The sequence below is a fragment of the Poeciliopsis prolifica genome, unplaced genomic scaffold, assembly GCF_027474105.1.
Source record: "Poeciliopsis prolifica strain line A6 unplaced genomic scaffold, Auburn_PproV2 SCAFFOLD001, whole genome shotgun sequence".
NCBI lineage: Eukaryota > Metazoa > Chordata > Actinopteri > Cyprinodontiformes > Poeciliidae > Poeciliopsis > Poeciliopsis prolifica.
Genome location: NW_026562376.1, coordinates 4,918,308 through 4,938,085, shown reverse-complemented (window position 1 = coordinate 4,938,085; position 19,778 = coordinate 4,918,308). Strand labels below are relative to the sequence as shown.

The following is a 19,778-nucleotide window of genomic DNA, read 5'->3' as shown; positions in this document are numbered from 1 at the left end:
TGTTCAGTTTTCTCCAGCAGAGGGAAGGTTGTTGAGGATGAGTTGTCCTGAGTGGGTGGAGCGATGGGAGGGCGGAGGTCACTCAGCAGGGAGCAACAGTACAGGTTGGACTCGCTCAGCATGGCTTCAGTCGGGAATTCACCTCTGTCCTTATGCCAGGCCTCTAATCGTAAGTTTTACCTCAAACACAGCCTCTGCTTTGTAAACAATAACTTCTACAGCTCATAAACCGACCAACATTAAACTGTGGTGTCTGTTAAATCTTCTTTTTGACATGTTTTCACTTTAGTTTTGAAGGATCGTTTTTACAGGTTCTGACTGGTTTTTAAGAGTTTCAGGGTTTTTCCAGAACCTCAGCGGCGCGGGTCTGGTGCATTTCCTGCTAGGATTTGAAATCTTGTTAATGATTAGAGCAACATAAACCTCCAGGTTGTCTGCAAAGCCACTCATAAAATGGCTCTTATCTTTTCTGACTGTAAAAACAAAATCTCACCAAGGTTTTGCTCTTTTAGTGCAACTTTCTTAGTTCACTTGAAATAAGAAATGTGTCTTAAAAGTAACTTGTCAGAAAAATACAGACGCTTGTTATGGGGTAAATACTTCCTGAATGTTGGTTAAACATTACTAGTCCACTGGCAGATTATTTAACTTATAACAAAAGAAAATAATCTGCTGGTTGAACTGAAACGTTTTTCTTAATATTAAGGAATTATTGACTTAAAAACAAGCTCATATTTCTTGCTGAAAAGTCACTTCTTAGTTAATTCTTGTGTATTAACAGGAACCAGACGTAAAATAGTTGGTGAGATTTAATGTTTTTACAGTGCTGCAATACGTTTCCACCTTTGATGTACACTGCAAAAACACAAAATGTGACCAAGTATTTTAGATCTTATGTAATTGTGTTAATACACTAAAATTATCTCAAAGGAAACTTGCAAACAACGTTTTTAAGTCAATTTTTGGTAGATTATTTCATTTATAAGATGGTAAAATTATTATAAGTTAAATAATCTGCTAGTAGTACTAATAGTATTTTTATAGTTTTTGTGACTTATTTACTTAAAATGAGCTAAAAAGTGTAAGTTACTTTATTCCTTATTAAGATATTTGACCTAGAAAGTGGACCAAAAAATACTTTGGTGTGATTTTGTGTTTTTGCAGTGTAATTCACTCCGATTTATTTTGTCTTGTCTTTTAGCTCCTCATCTTGTTCTGTAATGAAGTGAGAACCAGCAGAGAAACTCAAACCCCATCAGCCAAAGCCTAAAAAACAAAAATCCTATGGATTTCATGTCAGACGATCCAAGTCCTTTGAGGGACGACTTAGCGAATGATTATGAATCCATTCATGGAGTCGAGGCTCTTCAACCCCAGTATGAGACGACGATGCCTGGAGTCGCAGGAAACCCCAACCAGCAGACCCGGGTCAACGCACCACCTTCAGCTCCACCAAGACCTCGGCTTCTGAGCATCCCCACTGGGGCGCGGCGCGAACCGCCTCCTCTGCCTCCACGCAACCCGCCTCCTGTAGGCGGCAGCAGAAATCAGTTTCCCTTCGCTAATGACCGCAGCACTCCTCCACTGACGCGATCCAACACAGAAGTGCACAGCTATGTGAGTATCCCTCAGGAATCCACTGCAACTTTTATTTTGAAATTGTTTTTATGCAAATTTGATAAAAGTTTTTTCTGAGCAAAGCTCAAGTAGTAACTACTTTACTCAATTACATTTGCACTTTTTGTTAAGCTGTACTTTCTACTTGAGTAAAAAGTAATTTTATCTCTCTACTCTCATCAGGGTAAAATTGCTGAATTTTCTGCCCACTGAATGAATTATTAACGTTTTAACCAAACACAGACACACCTGCAGTTTTTCTTTAAGTTTCATAAGTTTTTTATTGAAAGAAACTAATATGGGAAAAAATATTCTGCTTGATTTTGATATTTATATGAATTGTTGTCATGAGGAATTTCTTGGATACTTCTTTTCACTTTCAATATGTTGAAATGGTGCGACTCTTAGTTGAGTAAAACCTTTGGGTACTTTACCCGCCTCCTACTGCTGCCTGAAGAAATTCACCTCTCCCACTTTATTTAAAAGTTACAAACTGCAGCTGTAAATGTGGGGAGAGAAAAAATAACTTCTTCACATGTAGGATCCCTGGGCTATCCGGCTGATCGACTCTCCACAAGGCAGCACAGGTGATCTGGCTTCTTTCAGCAACGCAGCAGCTCAGTAAGACATGAAACACGTTTCTCATCCCTGCAGCTTTTGTGGCTTCCTGCTGTTCTTCACGCCTCAAAAACACAAAATCTCACCGAATGTTTTTGTCTAGATTTCACTGCAAATGTCACATTTCAATTAAGACAAAACTAACTTAAAAGTAACCTTTCAGCAACATACAAAAGAGGTTGTTTTTTATCAATAATTCCTTAATATTGATGTAAAACTATATATTATTTCACATATAACATGGGAATTAGGTTTTGTTATAAGTTAATTGGAAAAATACAAAATCTTACCAAATCTTTACACTTGAAATAAACTAATTTATGAGTAGCTATTCAGCAATAAGAGCTTTTTTAAAGTAAGAGGCAGACTTTCATTTAAAACAAGACATTTTTCCCGTTATAAGTTAATTAATCTGCCGGTGGAACCAGAACGTTTTATTAAAACTAACTCCTTTATAACTCTTTTCTTGCTGAAAAGTTATGCTTAAGTTAGTTTAATATTATTTCAAGTGTATTAATATGTTTCCTCTAGAAACCAATACTTTATTAGATTTTATGTTTTTCCAGAGAGAAGTAATCTGTCAGTGGAATCAGTACTTTCTCATCAATCTTAAGAAATGATTGAATCAAAACAAACTCGTCTTATTTAGACATTTGCTCTGCTCATCATTTCTTCAGACGGTGTTTTGTTTGGCTCCTCCAACAGGTTGATGTCGCGATACCAACACAGCGACAGGATTCACAACCCGGGCGTAGTTTGGGGCCGACTGTTACACATCCACCCCGCGCTGCTGCAGCAGGAGGTGAAAGTCACTATATCTGAGAACGACACCATCAAGTTTCCCATTCCCACGCCAAGTAAGATCCCTGCCAACCGTTATTTTACCAACCGACTGGTTCTGATGATTATTCCTGTAAAAAAAAATCTGAGCATTCTGTGGATTTTTCATTACATTAAAAACACACAAATAATTAACTGTGAGCAAGCGAGCTGCACGAAGCTGAAGTTGGCTTTTGATTTGATTTGAAATGGCTAAAGGGCGATTCCACTTCATTTTTCACTGCCTTCTGCATCTCTAATCAACTCTAGTTTAAAAACTAAAACACCTGGACTGGATTATTCTCAACTAATAGCAGAATATTTGGAACCATGTTTGTGATTTGTGAAACTTCAATAAAGGTTGATTTTTACCACTTTTTTTGCATCTGGATCACACTGGAACTGCTGCAGCTCCAAAACTGCAACACCTGGACTGGATTATTCTCAACTAATAGCAGAATATTCATTGCAGTTTCACAAACATGGTTCTAAATATTCTGCTTTTACAGCAGAATAATCCAGTCCAGGTTTGAAGAGTTTGGGTGTTGTAGTTAATTAAGACAGACTTAAAAACACAGTTTGTCCGTTGTGTAACCTTTACTTTATGTTTCAATCAGTGAACAAGAAGGTGAAGGACCTAATAGATGAATACTTCAAGTTGCTTGACCGCACCGCTGACACGAGCAAGGATTATGTCTTAAAATTTTGTGACTCTGAGGATTTCCTCACAAAGTGAGTCTGTCACTGCTTTCTGTTCATGTCAACAACGTAGATTTTTTTTCGCAGACATGCAGTTAAATTGAGCTTTTCTTTGTAGTGAAGAACGTCTTGGCTTGCATGAGAGAGTTCAGATGTATTGCAAGACAAAAGAGGCGATCAACCTCCGACTGGTTCGAGTAAATAATCTGAATCGCCATCTTGCCAGAGATGTGAGTCAATTTAAACTCCAAATGATTTACCATCCAGGGTTGGTCTTATCTTTAACCTTCACATCCTGCTCTTGCAAACACAGAGAGGTTTTTAAATGTGGCTGTAAAAACCTCCACCCTGATTATGTGCATTTATAAATGCTGGTATTTAAGATCCAGGAAGAACTGAATGAATGAGAAAGCGTGAGGTTTTATTCTGCATAAGCAAAATTCACTTCATTTTTTCTTCATTTATTTCAAACAAGTTTTGAAACTTTAAACAAATAACTTATAATGCATAAGCAAAATTATTACAAACTGACTCTCATAACAAAGCAAGAAAATCTACAGACCCAAAATAATAATAATATTAGTAATAATGACAATTATAAATACACAACGTCAGAATAATTAACAACTTCTTTCCAATGTACACCTTTGAATTCTTCAACTTAACTATTTAAATCTGTTTTCTCAGGCTGCAGATGGGAAAACTGGATGCAATTTGCACCAGTTCCTGCGGCCAGTCAGCGTCCACTGCACCGCAAAGTGAGACAACAACGTTTCACATTTCTCGTTTGTTTTCGTCACGTGTCGCTCGAGTCAGCCGCTGTTTGCAGCAACCAGGCTGACGTCTGCGTGTGTTTTATCGTTCCTCAGGCTGAGCTTGGAGAATGTGCTCAGTGCCTTCAACAAACATGTGAACGAACTCATGAGCTCAAAGGTATGAGGAAAGAACCAGGCTGGTCTTTATGGCCTCCATTCAAAACGTCACTTTGTAACGTTTGGAGTCTTTTTGTGTCTGCAGTGCAGTAAGAATATCCCTCTGGTTGTGACTAATGTTCGCGTCATCAGTAATCTTCTATCTGGGCTGACGTGTCAGGAGCTAGAGGATGCCATTGGTGCCCTTAATCGAATCAGTCATGTGCATATGGTAGGTGTTTGCTACACATTTGGCAGTATTATGTTGAGAGTTGAGATGAAGGATGCTGCTTAAAACAGAAAACCTGCTAGGCCTCATTTTCTGTGAGCAGTGCTACAGGAGTCAGCCCAAATATTACACTATTTTCATCTATTTGCTTTGTAAAAACTTCCAATGCAACCAAACAATGATGTGGTTTACACTTTAGAAACCACTTTATTCCTTGGTTTCCTTCAGTTGCAGGTCTGATCTGAGAGATAAACCAAAAATTAACTCACACCGAAATTTCTGATGATGAGCAACGTCATTTTGACCTGGTTGGTGCTTTAGGTGTTTTTAAAAATTGAAATAAAAGTTTGTTTTTGGCTGCACATTACGAAGGCCAGTTCAGAACAAATGGGGAATAAATTTCCACTAATTTATTAATCTCAGAAATGTTCTGGTGAAAATTGGAAATTTCTGAGAAAATGCTAGAAAATTTTAAGATTGATTTCAGAAAATTTCTAGAAAAAATCTGAAATCTTCTTTATGACTTTTGAAAGAAATAAAATTTTCAATGTCAGATTTTTGACTCTTAAAAGTGAAAAAATGTTTCTACAGCAGACAGACAAGAAAGCCAGAGATTATTACGATTAATCTCAGAAAGTTTTAGAGTTGAAATTAGAACGTTGAAAAACTTTGTGTTGGTTGTGAAAACACAACAGAGTATTTACCATTAAAGCTCATAGTTGCATTATGACATCATTAATCGCCTGTGCATAGTTACAGCACATATTTCTCTTTACAGAACGACGATCAAATGATGGAGTGTGAAGCTGGTGAGTCTCTACAGAGGATTTTCTGTCTGTATGTGAATGAAAAGACATTTATTTGAGGAGCTGAACTCCCCAAAAAACACCAGTCTGATTCTGTCAATTCTCCATTTGGTCTTATTACCTGCAGCTTTTGTTAAATGTTCATATTGGAAGAAATTGATTTGGGAAAATGATTCATTTGCCTGATTTTATTACTTTGTAATTATGTTATATGAATTTTGGTCATTAAAATAATATCTTTTCTGCATAACTTTACATTTTGGCTCATCTAATGATGTAATTTTTAAATATTAAATAAATTATGTTTTGCTCAGTTACTCTACTTGAGCAACCTTTTTACCAAATACTCTTTTATTCTAGAGTCATTTCTTGGGTGGCTTCTTTTTACTTTAACTTGAGTAAAAATATGTTGAAGTAATGCTACTCTTACTTGAGAACAATTTTTGGGTACTCTACCCACTTTTGCACAAAAATATGATGAACCAGACATTTGTAAATCACTGGTTCTAAATAAATTAACGCAGAAATGATTGATTAGATGCACAAAACAATATAGCAGTGATAGTTGAAGGTTCTTTTCTGACATTGATTGAAAATTAAAACGTGTTTTAGTGAAGTTGTTTGAAGTTTTGACTCGTCCTGTTTCTGATTTCAGCCTTGATCATGCTCAACGGGGCTCTGCTCAAAGTGCTGCAGATATATTTTGATAACTTCCAGTCAGACTTCAGATCCCACAAACTTATCGGCACGCCCCAAACCGATGACGTCGATAAGAATCCGGATATATTGCAGTTCAGCATCGTTTCCATCTACAAACTAAACCCGAGCTGGATGAGGTTTGTGCACGCTCGCTTATTCTTCTTCATCCATCCAGAACAGAAACTAATGAGGCACACGTCTATTTTTATCACCTTTTGACAATTACAGTAATTATGAAAGTTTCTCTGTTTCCTGCGACTTGACATACGGAGAAAACAAGATCTGTGAGACCGGCGTTTCGGAGAACATCAGCACGGCGTTCTCACAAGGAAACAACATCTGCTGTAACCGCCTGTAAGGGCCGGAGCTCCTAATGATTTCAGTGATTATTTTATCATTTAAATGTATAATCTGAAAGATGAAAAACACCCAGAAGGCTGCGTGTTGTGTTTAAATTTCAGGATGGTGTTTCCTGTTCCAGTGAGTGAGTTGCCATATGAGTGCATGCTGACATTTCGCCTTAAAGGCACAAAGCGAGGGAAAAACCCAGAACCTTTAAGCTGGGCTGTTCTGCCCCTGTACAGCGACAGGTAGGTTTACGGATCATGAAGAGTCATTCAGCAAAATGTGTATCTACTTGTAAAACTTTAATGTTTTGCTCATTTTCTCATTGTTCTGATGAGGCAGAGGGATAGTGTGATAACTCGCCTCCTCCGTCAGTTGACAGAAATCTCCATCTTAGAGAAGAGATATGCTTCACCCCGTTGCTGGGGGTGACCTTGTCTTCTAAGGGCTGTGATTGGTTGATAGAATAAGACACAAAAATACTAAATTGGATGAGTTGGCAGAAATGAACTGATCTTAACAGCTAATTCAGTAGCCCTTTGTTTTTGTTTACAGAGACTTCATAGTTCATTTTATTTGTTTTTTTGTTGTTGTTTTGTTATTGTGATTGTAGATTGTTCTGTTTACTCTGTGTCTGTTCAGGTCTTTTGTAAGAGGAGCCGTCCTGCTCAGCATGTCGTCTCTTCCTGAGCCGCCGTTCCCTCCGTCTCCTGCCCTGTCCGACAGCCACAGGCAGCCCAAAGGAGTCATCCTGCAGGCGAGCAACACAAACCTCACTCTGACTAAATACGGAGGAGGATAAGGGCCACTCAGTTTTTCTGAATTTTGACTTATTTGTCAAAATTTTGGCTTTTTATAAAAAGTCATAATTTTGACTTTAATCTCAGAATTCTGACTTTTTACCTCTGAGATTAAAGTCAGAGCTTTGGGGGCGATGGAGCCAAAATTATGAGTAAAACATCAGATTTTTTTCAGTGGCCCTAATCTTTACCTGTAAATAGATGATCAAAATACCTCCTCACATATTAGTCTGGTTTTACAGCTTGAATTTGACGAGCAGTATGTGTGGAAATACTGCAGACCCATTGCTCTTCCCGGGTTAATCAACTTTACTCGTCCTTGTGATGAAGTGCAAAGGAAATTATCAGAGATCTCCAAAATGCATTGCCTCTCCTTGTGAGTAGGAGTATCAGGAATTTAGGTTGTTTTTTGTTATTTTTACATAAACCCTTCATAGATTTCTCTTTGCATTTCCAGCCTGACAAAAGATCAGAAGTCTTTCCTGTGGGACAAACATTCCTGCAGCGACAAAGGAAGCACGTTCCTCCACCTCCTTCTCGGCGGCGTCCCCCGGTGGCAGCCTGAGGACTTGACGGAAATCTACACAGTGGTGGAGAACTGGCCCATCCATCTGCCAGAAGAGGCTCTCTTCCTGCTGACGCCCAGGTAAACAGAAACATGATGACTTCACAGAATATGCATAAAATGTCATGTTTCCTGCCTCGGCTGATTTTTAATGCTGAAGACTCGGGCAATGTGAGCGAGTCGCTCACCTGCTGTTGTTCTGGGGTTGAAACACACATTTCTCAAAACATGATTCATCGGTATAATCATTTGTATCAATTATTGCAATAACTGCCAACTAATTTAGTAATTGATTAATTGTTAACTTGAGTATGTAGATTAAAAAAGAGATAATTCGCTGAAAGAATAACATATCCGTAGCAGTAATTTAGCCAAAACTGTATAAAAATGTATAAGTTTTGCATTTACGATAAAAATACTTGTCTGTGAAATATGTTTCAGTCAAAACTTCAAATTTAAGAAAAACTGTATCTGAGGATGAACCAAACTCGTGGAGGTTTCCAGATTTTCTCCTGATATCATTGCAGAATTTTATTAATGTAATAAAACAATAATAAACGTGTTTTCATTCAAGCCGATCTATTTAACTTGGATGATCTGAAATTATCTTTAAGCTTTTAAAGTCATAAAATCGTCTCCCGGGTTTCCACAAACAGTTTACTGCGATGCAAAAACACAAAATATTACCAAGTATGTTTGGTCTAGTTTCTGAAAATTAGACAAACTAACTTACAAGTAACTTTTCTGAAAGATACAGGAGCTCGTTTTAAGTAAATAATTCTCTAATATTGATGAAAAAGTTCTAGTTCCATTGGCAGATTATTTCACTTATAACAAGTCTTTCCCCCCAGATGATAAATTAAATAATCTGCCAGTGGATCTTGTACTTTTGAACAATATCAAGGAATTATTAACTTAAAACGCTGGTTACGTTTTGTAACCCCAGACTCTACCTGGTATCTGATATCTTACTGAGAAGTTACTTTTACGTTATTGTAGTTTTATTTTCACTAGAAACTAGAAGAAGTAAAGTCTCTCTCAATATCCTGGCGTTCAGCTCATAAGTAACTTGCTTCTTAAAACTTCTCCTTCAGTTTCCCAGATGAGACGGTCCGAAAAGCCGCGGTAGATTATTTTGCTCAGATTCCAGATGGAGAGCTGGAGTTGTTTCTGCCACAGCTGGTCCAGGTGAGGAAAGTAACACAGAACTTTGTTCACAGAAGGTTTTCAGATATTGATAACTGAATAACCTTTTTGTTCTGTTTTTTTTTTTTTCTTAAAGGCTCTGAAGAGCGAACGGAAACTTGACGGGCCTCTGGTGACGCTGCTGCTGGACCGATCCCTGAAGAACGTACGGATTGCTCATCAGCTATACTGGTCAGTCGGACTTTCAACTGGGAGCACAAGGACTTGTGTGTTAAATTAAAATAAGATTTTTTCTAACTATATGACATATTTCATTACAGCAGCTGTGCACCGGTTGTGCCTGATAAAAAATTATACAGGAATTAAAATATCACACTGTTCAGATTAAGGAAACGATAAACCAACAGAACATGCACTGAAAAACATCAAATGTTTGGTCTGGTTTCCAGTGCAAATATCTTATTAACCATTAAATAAAACAACACAAACTTACAAGTAACTTTTCAGAAAGACATAGGCATTGTTTTCAGCCAATAATTCTTTAATGTAGATGATAAATAACATGGGGGAAAATGTGTTGTCATAAGTTACAACTCTTGGTGGATCTAGTACATTTTTTTAAAAATTGCTGAAAACAAGCTCTTATATCCTCCCAAAAAGGTACTTGTACATTAATAATAAAATATTTGCAATGGAAACTAGACCAAAAATTGTAATCAACCCCTTATTGGCCAAAAAGTGTCACTGATGACACATTTTTGCCGTCCAACTTTGCGTTACAGTAATTCTGTGATGTTTTGCACTATCTGAAAAATCCCCACGGTTTCTGAAAGGGAGACGTTTCGCTTTCCAGCCAGTGTTGGGTTATTACGGTAATTTCACTCCCACCGTTGCAGGAGGGAGTTCAGTTTAATCTGATGAAACACTTTTTAATAGATGGTAAATTGTAAATAACTGCTGGATATTGAAAGTTTCAGTTTCAATGGAGAAAAAATATTTAGTCACAGACCATTTAAAGAACTTTGTACAATTAAAATAACCAGGTGGAGATTTGAGACTTGGCCTTGAAGGGTTAATCTAAATATTTTAGGTATTTATATGTCTGTTGTTCACGTGTTTATGGTTTAAATATCCCGGCAGGCTGCTGGAGGACAGCCACACTGACCGCTACTTCCAAAGCTGGCTGAGTAAAGTGCAGGCTGCCTTGAGGCACTGCTGTGGCCGAGCACTGAGGACGGAGCTGGATCATGAATCCCGTCTGGTGCAAGTCCTGGTTCAGGTGGCCCAAAAAATTTACTCTGCCGACAAGGCTCAACGTAAGGTTTGTAAAACCATATAAAGTTGCCTTTTATCAGAGTAGTGAAATAGTTGCCAATGCATTTTCTTTGGTTTGACATTTTTGCACCATTTGATTCTTTTTGCAGAATGTTTTGAACAGAGAAAAGGGAGTTATTGATGAGTTTTTCAAAAGTGGCATCAGCTGCCGTCTGCCTCTAGACCCTGCAGTCAGCGTAAAAGCTGTCAATGTGGATGTAAGCATGCACACGTCACTGCAAAAACACAACATCCAACCAAGAGTCGAGTTTCTAGCCTGAATATCTTGGCACATTTGACATCAGAGAAAATTAAAGTAACTTTTTAGCGAGATACAAGCGCTTGTTTTAAGTAAATAATGCCATAAAACTATTTCTTAAACAGTACTAGTTCCACTGGCAAATTATTTCACTTAAAACAAAACTTTTTCCATCTATAGCTAGTCATTTTTCTTTTACCCAATATTAAGGAATTATAAGTTCCTATATCTTGTTGAAAACTTACTTATTTAATTTTGCACAATTTCAACTGTTTTGAGATTTTTGCTCTAGAAACTAGACCAAAAATCCTTGGTAGGATTTAGTGTTTTTGCAGTATTCCACTTGATGTCGGTCAGTATCTGCAGGGTTTTGCTGTAGTTTTTACTCCTCTGTGCTTTTTTTGCAGGCATGTAAGTTCTACAGCTCCAACACTGCTCCTCTGGGGGTGACATTCATTTGTGAAGACTCTCTGGCCAAAACCGCCAGTGTCATTTGCAAGGTTAGTGACAATCATCAACAAACTGCTTGTTGATATCTCTGATGGTTTTTGCCTAATTTCTATTTCATTTTTCTCACTTAGAGTGAAATTGAGACCGCAGTGTCTTTAAAAAGATTCAGTTAAACACTCAGACTCAGTAATTTACAAAAAAATGTATTTTCAGGAAAAGCGCCTTTCTTTGGTGCAGATTTTGCATTTTTTCATCAAATCTTTTCAGTGCACAAACATGTCTGCCATTTGACGCTGGTGTATTTTGTGTCTGGCTGTTTAACAAGATCACAACTTCTAATAATGGCATAAAACAAGTTGAATTTAGCAGTTTGTCCCTGATTAAAACTGTTTTTCTAGGTTACCTTTTGCTTACCTGATATTTCTTCTTATACATTTAATAAATGTTTTACCAACCTGAACTTTGTCGCTCCAAGTGTTTAAAAAAAGAAAAACACCCAACCAGTTAGACTTTCACAATACGACTTTCAGACGGGGGAAGACCTGCGTCAGGAAATGCTGATTCTTCAGATAATCCGTGTGATGGACTGGGTTTGGCTCCAGGAGGGGCTGGACCTGCAGATGATCACGTTTCGGTGTGTTTCTACCGGCAAAGCTCAGGGTAAAGGATCCTCATTGGCTTATTATTCCATGTTCTCTGAGATCGTCCTTACTTACATCGCTTGTGGTGATCAGGTCTGGTGGAAGTTGTACCAGATGCCGTGACGCTGCGAAAGATCCACCAGGAGTGGGGTCTGGGTGGGACGATCCGAGTCGACACGCTGGAGAAATGGTTCCACATGTTGAACAGAACTAAAGAAGGCTACGAAAAGGTTGAGCCTTCAGGCAATGTGGATGTTTGACTGTTGGGTATTTCTCTTGTCATTTTGTATCAACCTTCTGCTGTGCATCTGCAGGCGGTGACAAATTTCATCTATTCCTGTGCGGGTTGGTGCGTAGCCACCTTCATCCTGGGGATCTGTGATCGCCACAATGACAACATCATGCTGAAGCAGAGCGGACACATGTTCCACATTGACTTTGGCAAAATCATGGGAAACGCACAGAAGTTTGCAAATATATCTAGGCAAGTTGGTGGAAAAGGGAATGTAGTGGGGATAATCAGGGCCGGATCTAGAATGATAAGGGCCCCTGGATAGAGCCAGTGTTGGTGCCCTGAACAAACAAACAGAAAAAAATAAGCTTTGTACCCATTAATAGATATGCCTACACATCAGCAGACCTGACAGCTCCATGTTGGTACCAAAAACATGTAACGTCAGAATTTAAAACAGAGTATTGTACAAAGAGATTATTTATTTGTAAACACACCAATATGCGCACAACTTGACTTCAGAAAGAGCCTGCAAACTCACCTTTAAGCTGCTACTGGTTGCCTTCGTTACATCATGCAGCTTGTTGTCACAGAACTACAATTGTTTATCAAAGTGTGGCAAAATACGCTGTCCAAACAACATTCAGTTTTGTTCTTACTAATAGTAGCTCTGAACAAGAACCAAACATGGAGAACCAACAAACATTTAGCTTCATGCTTCGCCAGGTGATGTTCGTTGGCTGCAACTTCTAAATCATTTTGTTGGCCTAATTATAAATACTTTAAATAATTAGAGTAATGTATTCTTGCTTACTTTCTGGAGGCGACATGTGCAGTACACTGATAATCCCTCTATTTGTAACAACATTAAAACTCCACACTTTACATGAGTTTTATATAAACTATAATGTTTGTTAATATGCAGTTATTGCACAAACACCCTGTGTAAGGTCCGGCCCAAAGGTTAATAATTATAAAACAAAAGAAAACAATACAGAAACATAATAAATCTGCAAAATCCTTTTCTCACATGACATCAGGGACAGAAAGCCCTTCGTTTTCACGTCCGAGATGCAGCACTTCATCACAGGCGGCGGAGAGAAACCTCAGCGCTTGCATCACTTTGTGGAGCTCTGCTGCGAAGCTTATAACATCATCAGAAGCCGCTCTGCCCTGATACTCAGCATGTTGGAGCTGGTAAGACCTTTCGAATCAAACACACAAGCGTCTTCATCTGTCTGAGAGCACCTGAACCTTAAAAATGTGGATTTTCCCAGCTGCTTTCTGCCGAACTCCCAGAACTGAAGGACTTCAATGACTTGCAGTTCGTCCTGAACAACCTGAGACCTCATGACACCGACCTAGAAGCCACTTCCTTCTTTACCAGGTAACTTCACACATAATCCCAGGACGTATATTTTGTCTGCGGTTGTGCTGATCAAGTGATGAACTCTGCTGTAGAAAAATCAAGGAGAGTATGGACTGTGTGGCTGTCAAGTTTAACTTCTTCACCCACACAATGGTTCAGCCAAAGAAGCAAAACACAATACGCCGGCACAGCTTTCCCGCAACCAACACCAACATCCAGAAAGCCGTCATCCAGGACTTTTCTGTCAAGGGACGAGTTGTGGTGAGGTCAAATTTTGGTTGTTTTGCGTTCTTAGCAATAAAACGTCGCTTTGTGTTGCATCCTGACGGCCCAGGAAAAAAAGAACAGTAAATTTTGACCCCCAAAAAATGTAAAAATTTTAGGCTTGATCTGGAGATTTTTCTAGAAATCCTCCAAAAGTTGAACATTTGTGAGGAAAAAGCTCAGGAATGTTCAGATTCATCTGAGAAATTTTCTAAAACGAAACATGGAAATGTCTGAGTTTGAAAAGTCAAAAACGTTAATTAAATCAGAAATTTTCCAGAAAAAAAATCTTTGATTTGAAGTGCAGATTTTTTTTTCTGACAAATTTCTCAGATTAATTGCAAAACGTCAGATTTGTTTGACAGAAATGTACTCCTCTTTTTGTATCTTGTGGCCCTAATTTGCTGTTGCAGGATTATCCCCGCTCATTGTCAAGTGACGGCTTCCATGTTTGCTGTAGAAACTTTTTCTGAACTTTGAGTTCATAAAGCCTGTTTTTCTGGTGTACAGAGGAGTGATACTGGTATCTGGGGGTGTTTTGCTGCTCTTTGATCAGAAGAGGTTTTCTTATGACAGGTTTAGTCCTTTGAAGGCTCAGAGATTTGCCTGCTTCCTTCACAAGAACATTTACACAAAAACATCAGTTGGTAATATTTTAATCCTGTCAACCTGTCTGTCTGCAGCAGGTTATACTAAATCTCTACTGTTTTTGTGTGACTGTGTGTGATTTGCAGACTTACAACCTCAGAATAACATTTGATGATGGAGTTTTGACGAGTCAGAAGACATTCAGGGAGCTTGAGCTGATCCACAATAAGCTCCAGACTTACTTCATTGAATCCAAGCTGCCGCAGTGAGTAAAAGACAAACTATGCTGCAAAGATACAAAATACTTTTGTCTGGTTTCTAATGCAGATTTCTTAGTTTTTTTCCTCATTTCAAGTTTACTAACTTACAAGTGACTTTTGATGAAGATATAATTCCTTAATACTGATTTAAAAAAAGTCCTAGTTCATCAGATTTTATTTTAAGTGAAATAGTCTGCCAGTATAAATGGTACCTTTTCTTCAATACAATTGAATTAAGGACTTAAAAGAAGCTCCTATGTCTTGTTGAAAAGTTACTTCTCTTATTTCAAGATATTTGCAATAGAAACTGGACCAATAATATGTGGTAAGATTTTGTCCACTTTTTGTTTTGACTTTTGTATTCATTAACATTTATAACCTGAACCTTTTTATCTCATTAAGGTTTCCAAGCTGGTATCAAATGTCGTTTACCCCACAGAAGAGGAAGGCTCTGCTGAATACTTACTTAAAACAGCTCTTTGAGGGGCCGTGCAAGGGAGTAAGTGTCTAATCCAGTCTCAGGAGGGTTATTCATAATCCTCCCAAATCGCTAATTCTTACTTTGAAATGTCTCGTTGTGTCATCTGCAGGATGAATATGTGTGCAGCTTGTTTCTAGATGGTCCCAATCCCAAAACAAATGTGGGAACAGGTAATATCAAATTGGATCTATTATCCAAAATTTACATTTTTTATATTTTTATACTTCCATTTGGTTTTCTACTACGTTTAAAATCAACACAAGTTCTAAAAAACACCCCTGACATTTTGTAGTGGTAAGTTAATGCTTTGTGGTGTCCCTGTAACGTCACAAATCAGTCCACTTAGCAACTAAGAGAACTTCCAGCACATTTGGTCAGCTGGTTTGACTACTGTATGCACTGTACAATGGCTGCTGGAGAAGTGTTTTGTTGTTCACGTATTATCCAGAAACCACTTGCTACATTCTTGTTAGTTGTGCAGGAGTCTCCACTTCTGCTTTTCAAAGATATACGGTTGTGTAATTGGGGGGAAAAAATGAACATGTTTTGTTTTAGACCCATCATAACCTCTTTAAGAAAACCTGTCACTTTACAGCATAACTGGAGACTGAAGGAGAGAGGTCTGATGTAAGCTCTGTGTGTTGCAGGAGGCCGTCCTCAGATCCAGCTGCGTATATCGTACTCAGACTGCAAGCTCTCTGTGTTGGTGAAACACCTGCAGAACATCGTCAGTTTGCATCATTCTTTGAACAAAGTTGTGTGTTCTGATGAAATATAGTAAAACAGGCTCTAATGGGTTCTCTGTTGTTGTGCTGTTTTACAGAAGTTGCCAAATGGTTCAAACCCTGATGCCTATGTGGTGACGCGGTTGAGACCAGACCCTACGCAGACCTCTAAGAGGAAGACGAAGGTGGTCAGCAACAACGACCACCCGACTTTCAATGAGCTGGTAAATTTCACCCTTTATAGCACACTGTAGCCTGATTTCACTTGGAAAAGATCAAGATGGCAGTGAGAAATACTCATTAAGATGACCGAAGTCCTGACCAAAGTCACATGGTGTGACTTAAAGTCCATCCAAGTCATGAAAATGGGTGACATGTTATGGCAATAATTGGTTTATAAGGGTAAAAAAAACATCTTGAAAAAATGTCAGTCATCCTGAATTTCAAGTGGTTAATTGGACAGACGAGGATGCTAAAAAATTTGCATGTTGAGGATGCTAAAAAATTAGCATGTTGAGGATGCTAAAAAATTAGCAGGTTGAGGATGCTCATTTTTATGTTTGTAACCAGCCATGAAATATTTTTACAGTAATATTCTGAACTACAAGGTTGTTTAGTATGTAAACCCCTTGCTAATTTAAGTGTATTAAACAAAACAACCTTTATATGAACAAATCTGCCTCATTCTCACAGCTGGAGTACAACTTTATCACGCTCCTGGATGGGATTTTGCTGAAGGTGACGGTGAAGAGCAGAAAGGCCAAGAAGACATTTGTAGCTGCAACCAGTATTAAACTGGAAGAAGAACTGCTGGACAAGGAGCTCTGGTTTCCCCTTGGGAACTGTGTAATCTGAGGACTGCACTGTGAGCCTGCCGCCAGCAGGGGGTGCCAACACACTTACTGTATTATATGTTTTATTCTAATGTAGGCAGGGGAATACAGAACACTGTCCACTAAGAAACTTTATAAATTATATTTCTCTACAAAAGCTATGTTAACCTACCTCCAGAATTTAAAGCACTGACTGGCTGGGATTTTTGGCTTAAGTTATGTGAAAAATGCATGTTTATAGTTAAATAAACCAAATCAGCTTTTAAAAAATTAAATTAGATCAAATTAATATCATAGAAATAATTTATGAAGGAAAGGATTTACTGCCCATATTTTCCTCTCGACCTCAAAGCCACAGAACTTCAAAATAACATCATGTTTTTTTTTCAGTGAAAATAAACCAGTTTTATTTCTGTACTCTTAAAATTACAACAGATACTAAATATAATTAACAAACTGAGTGCAGAGAAAGCTGTAATAATTTAACAGTTTGTCAATATGTAGTTCTATTAATACATTCAAGGTCTCCAAACCGGACCTCTGAAGACGGTTAGGGCCACTAGAAGGAAAAAAGACATTTAATCTCAGAACTTTGACTTTGGATCTCAGTAGATTAAAGTCAGAATTGGGATTCAAGAGAGAACTGACATCAATTTGAGAATTCAGATTTTTTTCCTCAAAATTCTGACGTTTTTCTCTCTGATTTCTGACTTTGGATTTCAGAAGATTAAAGTCAGAACTTTGACAGTAATCTCAGAATTCTGACAATTTCTTTCTCAGAATTTGGAATTTGGAAAAGATTAGTCAAAATTCCAAGATTAAGTTCAGAATTCCGAGATTAAAGTCAGATTTTCTTCTTGTTGTTTTCTTGTTTCAGTGACCCTCAGCCTCTTCCAAAGAGGGGACATTTATAATCTGGATGTTGCCCTCAATGAAAATGAATCTGCCATCCCCAGCATCCTGCTTCTGCTTGTGGTCTAGTTTTTTTGTTTTGTTTTTTTGAATCAGTGAGTCAAACTAGAGACTTTATGTGTTTTATGTGACAGATTAAGAGTGAAGGGATGCTTCAAGATGTCTGCCTCTTACCTGCACAGACATGTTTGTCCCTCCAGGCTGCCTGTCCTTGACCAGTGGAATTAGAGGCGAGAGGCGAAGCGACTGTGTGAGCAGGATGACAACTCAGCATCTCAGGCCTAAGGGGCCGAGTTAACACTCAGCCCGCCTCCCTCTCACTCCATCCACTGTTTTATCCATCAGTGGCATTTAAATACAGTCGGGCTCATAGAGGCAACCAAAACACCGACTCTGATCGACATGCACGCTCGCTCCTGCTGGGCCAAACTGGGTCTTCATGTTATCTTGATGCCATTCCAGTCCTGACAGGCCTGTTGACCCGTACTTTCCTTTTACCTCATTTAAAGGATTTAGTGATGAACAGAGATGGAAATAGACTTCCCTGCACTAGATTCAGCTCAATAATGTATACCTCTTTGGAGACTATTTATAATATTCCCTGACGGGTTTCTCGAATGGAAATGGAACTGGTTGCTATTTTTTGATGACTGCGGTCATGTAGCGTCATTAAAATTGGTGTCATTCACCACTGTCAGCCCGGATATGCGAAAGTAACAGAACACAGACACGTTTGTTGGCACCTCAGGTGTTAACAGCTCTAAAATAAACGTATCTGTTGCTGCAGCAGCAGCATAATCTCACTGAAAATATTACATGAAGTCGACCTTTACTCAGCAGGGAGAAAAAAAATTTGTGTTTAAAAATAAATGTCCTTTTTTTAATTACTGTAAAATACCATTTGGCAATCTGAGGACACTTACTCTTCTGTTTTGAAGCAGAAAAGAGAGCAAGGCTTTTTACTATTCTTCTACACACAGTCGCTCTATGTCAGTACTGTCCAAATGTTTTGCTGAAAATATCAAGTTGAAAATACTTGGGGGCACAAAAGTTCGTTTTTTTTTTTATTAAGTTACTTTATATTAACTTCTCTCTCTTTTACCAACAATAAACCAACCACACAGTATTTTAAAGGTGACATATTATTTCCTTTAACAGGTTAGGATATGTCTATGCAAAACATGTTCATTACATTTTTGCACAAAATCATTCTTTTACGTTTGCTCATAACCGCTTGTCACTTTAAATCCAAATAAGCTGCTGGCAACGCCCCCGAACTCGATGTTTATACTCCCACATAAAAATGGCAGCCCACAGATGCTCAATTATACAACTGTATATGTTTGAACAGCAGAAGTTGAGCCTCCCGCACAATTAACAAGAATGCAGAAAGTGTTTTCTAGTTGGTAAGTCAACAACAAATTGTGCAGCGCATACAGAGGTTGAACCAGAAGACCAAACGTGCACGAGTGCCGCTTCGGTTGCTAGGTGACGGGCGGAGTTTTGAAGGGGTTGCTAGGCAGCGGGCTGTGCTGCACGGTTACAAGAAGAAAAAAACAGCATTCGGTTTTTCTGTGTGCGTTTTCGACAACAACAACAAACAGCTCACTCTTGTTTTTAGAAATTGCTTAAGCTCAAGTTTGGTTTACAGTAAAATTCACCAAATGTTTTTCAGTCCAATTTACCAACTTAGAAAATTGAAAGGAGAAAACATTTTTGATAAAAGATGAAAACTTTGTGTTGTACCTAACACTTTTCATTTTACATCCTCAAATTAATTAACATTTGCCCCTAATGTTATTTTTTCACCTTTATCTGAATCAACCGCCTGAGTTTGTAAACTACCGGTACTTTTTTTGGTAGCAGGACAGATGAGCCTTTTTTTATCTAAATGCCAAACAACTTGTGCCCATTGGTTGTCATGGCAATTTAATGAAGCTTACATCCAGCCTAATTGTTAAAGGAAATGTCCCTTTTGTCATTTATTATTTAAACCCCAATTAGGATGTCTCTTGAAACTGTGACTCACTTAAAAGTTTAAAATGTGAAACTTTTTCATACAATTATGCTATCAATTATACAATAATTATGCTAACAGTGATTGTGTTAAAAGCAATAATTTCTTAACATGGGATTTTTTGTCCTCTGTAGTGAAAAGACTCAAATTAAAGTTGTTTTAATGAATTCAATGTGAGA

At 38.1% G+C, this 19,778-nt stretch overlaps 1 protein-coding gene across 1 annotated transcript; it reads left to right on the top strand.

Annotated features, from left to right (window-relative positions):
- The first annotated feature begins 41 nt into the window (after positions 1-41).
- On the top strand, positions 42-19,766 carry pik3c2g (phosphatidylinositol-4-phosphate 3-kinase catalytic subunit type 2 gamma). The gene is made up of 33 exons (XM_055031023.1): positions 42-169; positions 1,202-1,617; positions 2,159-2,238; positions 2,941-3,092; positions 3,672-3,786; positions 3,872-3,983; positions 4,441-4,511; positions 4,623-4,686; positions 4,771-4,896; positions 5,672-5,702; positions 6,355-6,535; positions 6,627-6,752; positions 6,860-6,988; positions 7,386-7,500; positions 7,786-7,919; positions 8,001-8,189; positions 9,203-9,296; positions 9,391-9,485; positions 10,395-10,575; positions 10,679-10,786; positions 11,235-11,327; positions 11,808-11,937; positions 12,012-12,148; positions 12,233-12,402; positions 13,191-13,347; positions 13,428-13,537; positions 13,612-13,780; positions 14,518-14,636; positions 15,034-15,130; positions 15,222-15,282; positions 15,760-15,839; positions 15,936-16,061; positions 16,531-19,766. The coding sequence occupies exons 2-33, from the start codon at positions 1,285-1,287 to the stop codon at positions 16,690-16,692; spliced, it is 4,047 nt and encodes a 1,348-aa protein (XP_054886998.1). The 5' UTR covers positions 42-169; positions 1,202-1,284; the 3' UTR covers positions 16,693-19,766.
- Positions 19,767-19,778: the final 12 nt, after the last annotated feature.

Bases quoted from the DNA above. Each gene is read 5' to 3' on its own strand.
- pik3c2g (XM_055031023.1), top strand. From the start codon at position 1,285: ATGGATTTCATGTCAGACGATCCAAGTCCTTTGAGGGACGACTTAGCG. The intron at 13,348-13,427 runs GTAAGACCTTTC...GGATTTTCCCAG, and splicing joins TACTCAGCATGTTGGAGCTG to CTGCTTTCTGCCGAACTCCC. The intron at 15,131-15,221 runs GTAAGTGTCTAA...TGTCATCTGCAG, and splicing joins TTGAGGGGCCGTGCAAGGGA to GATGAATATGTGTGCAGCTT.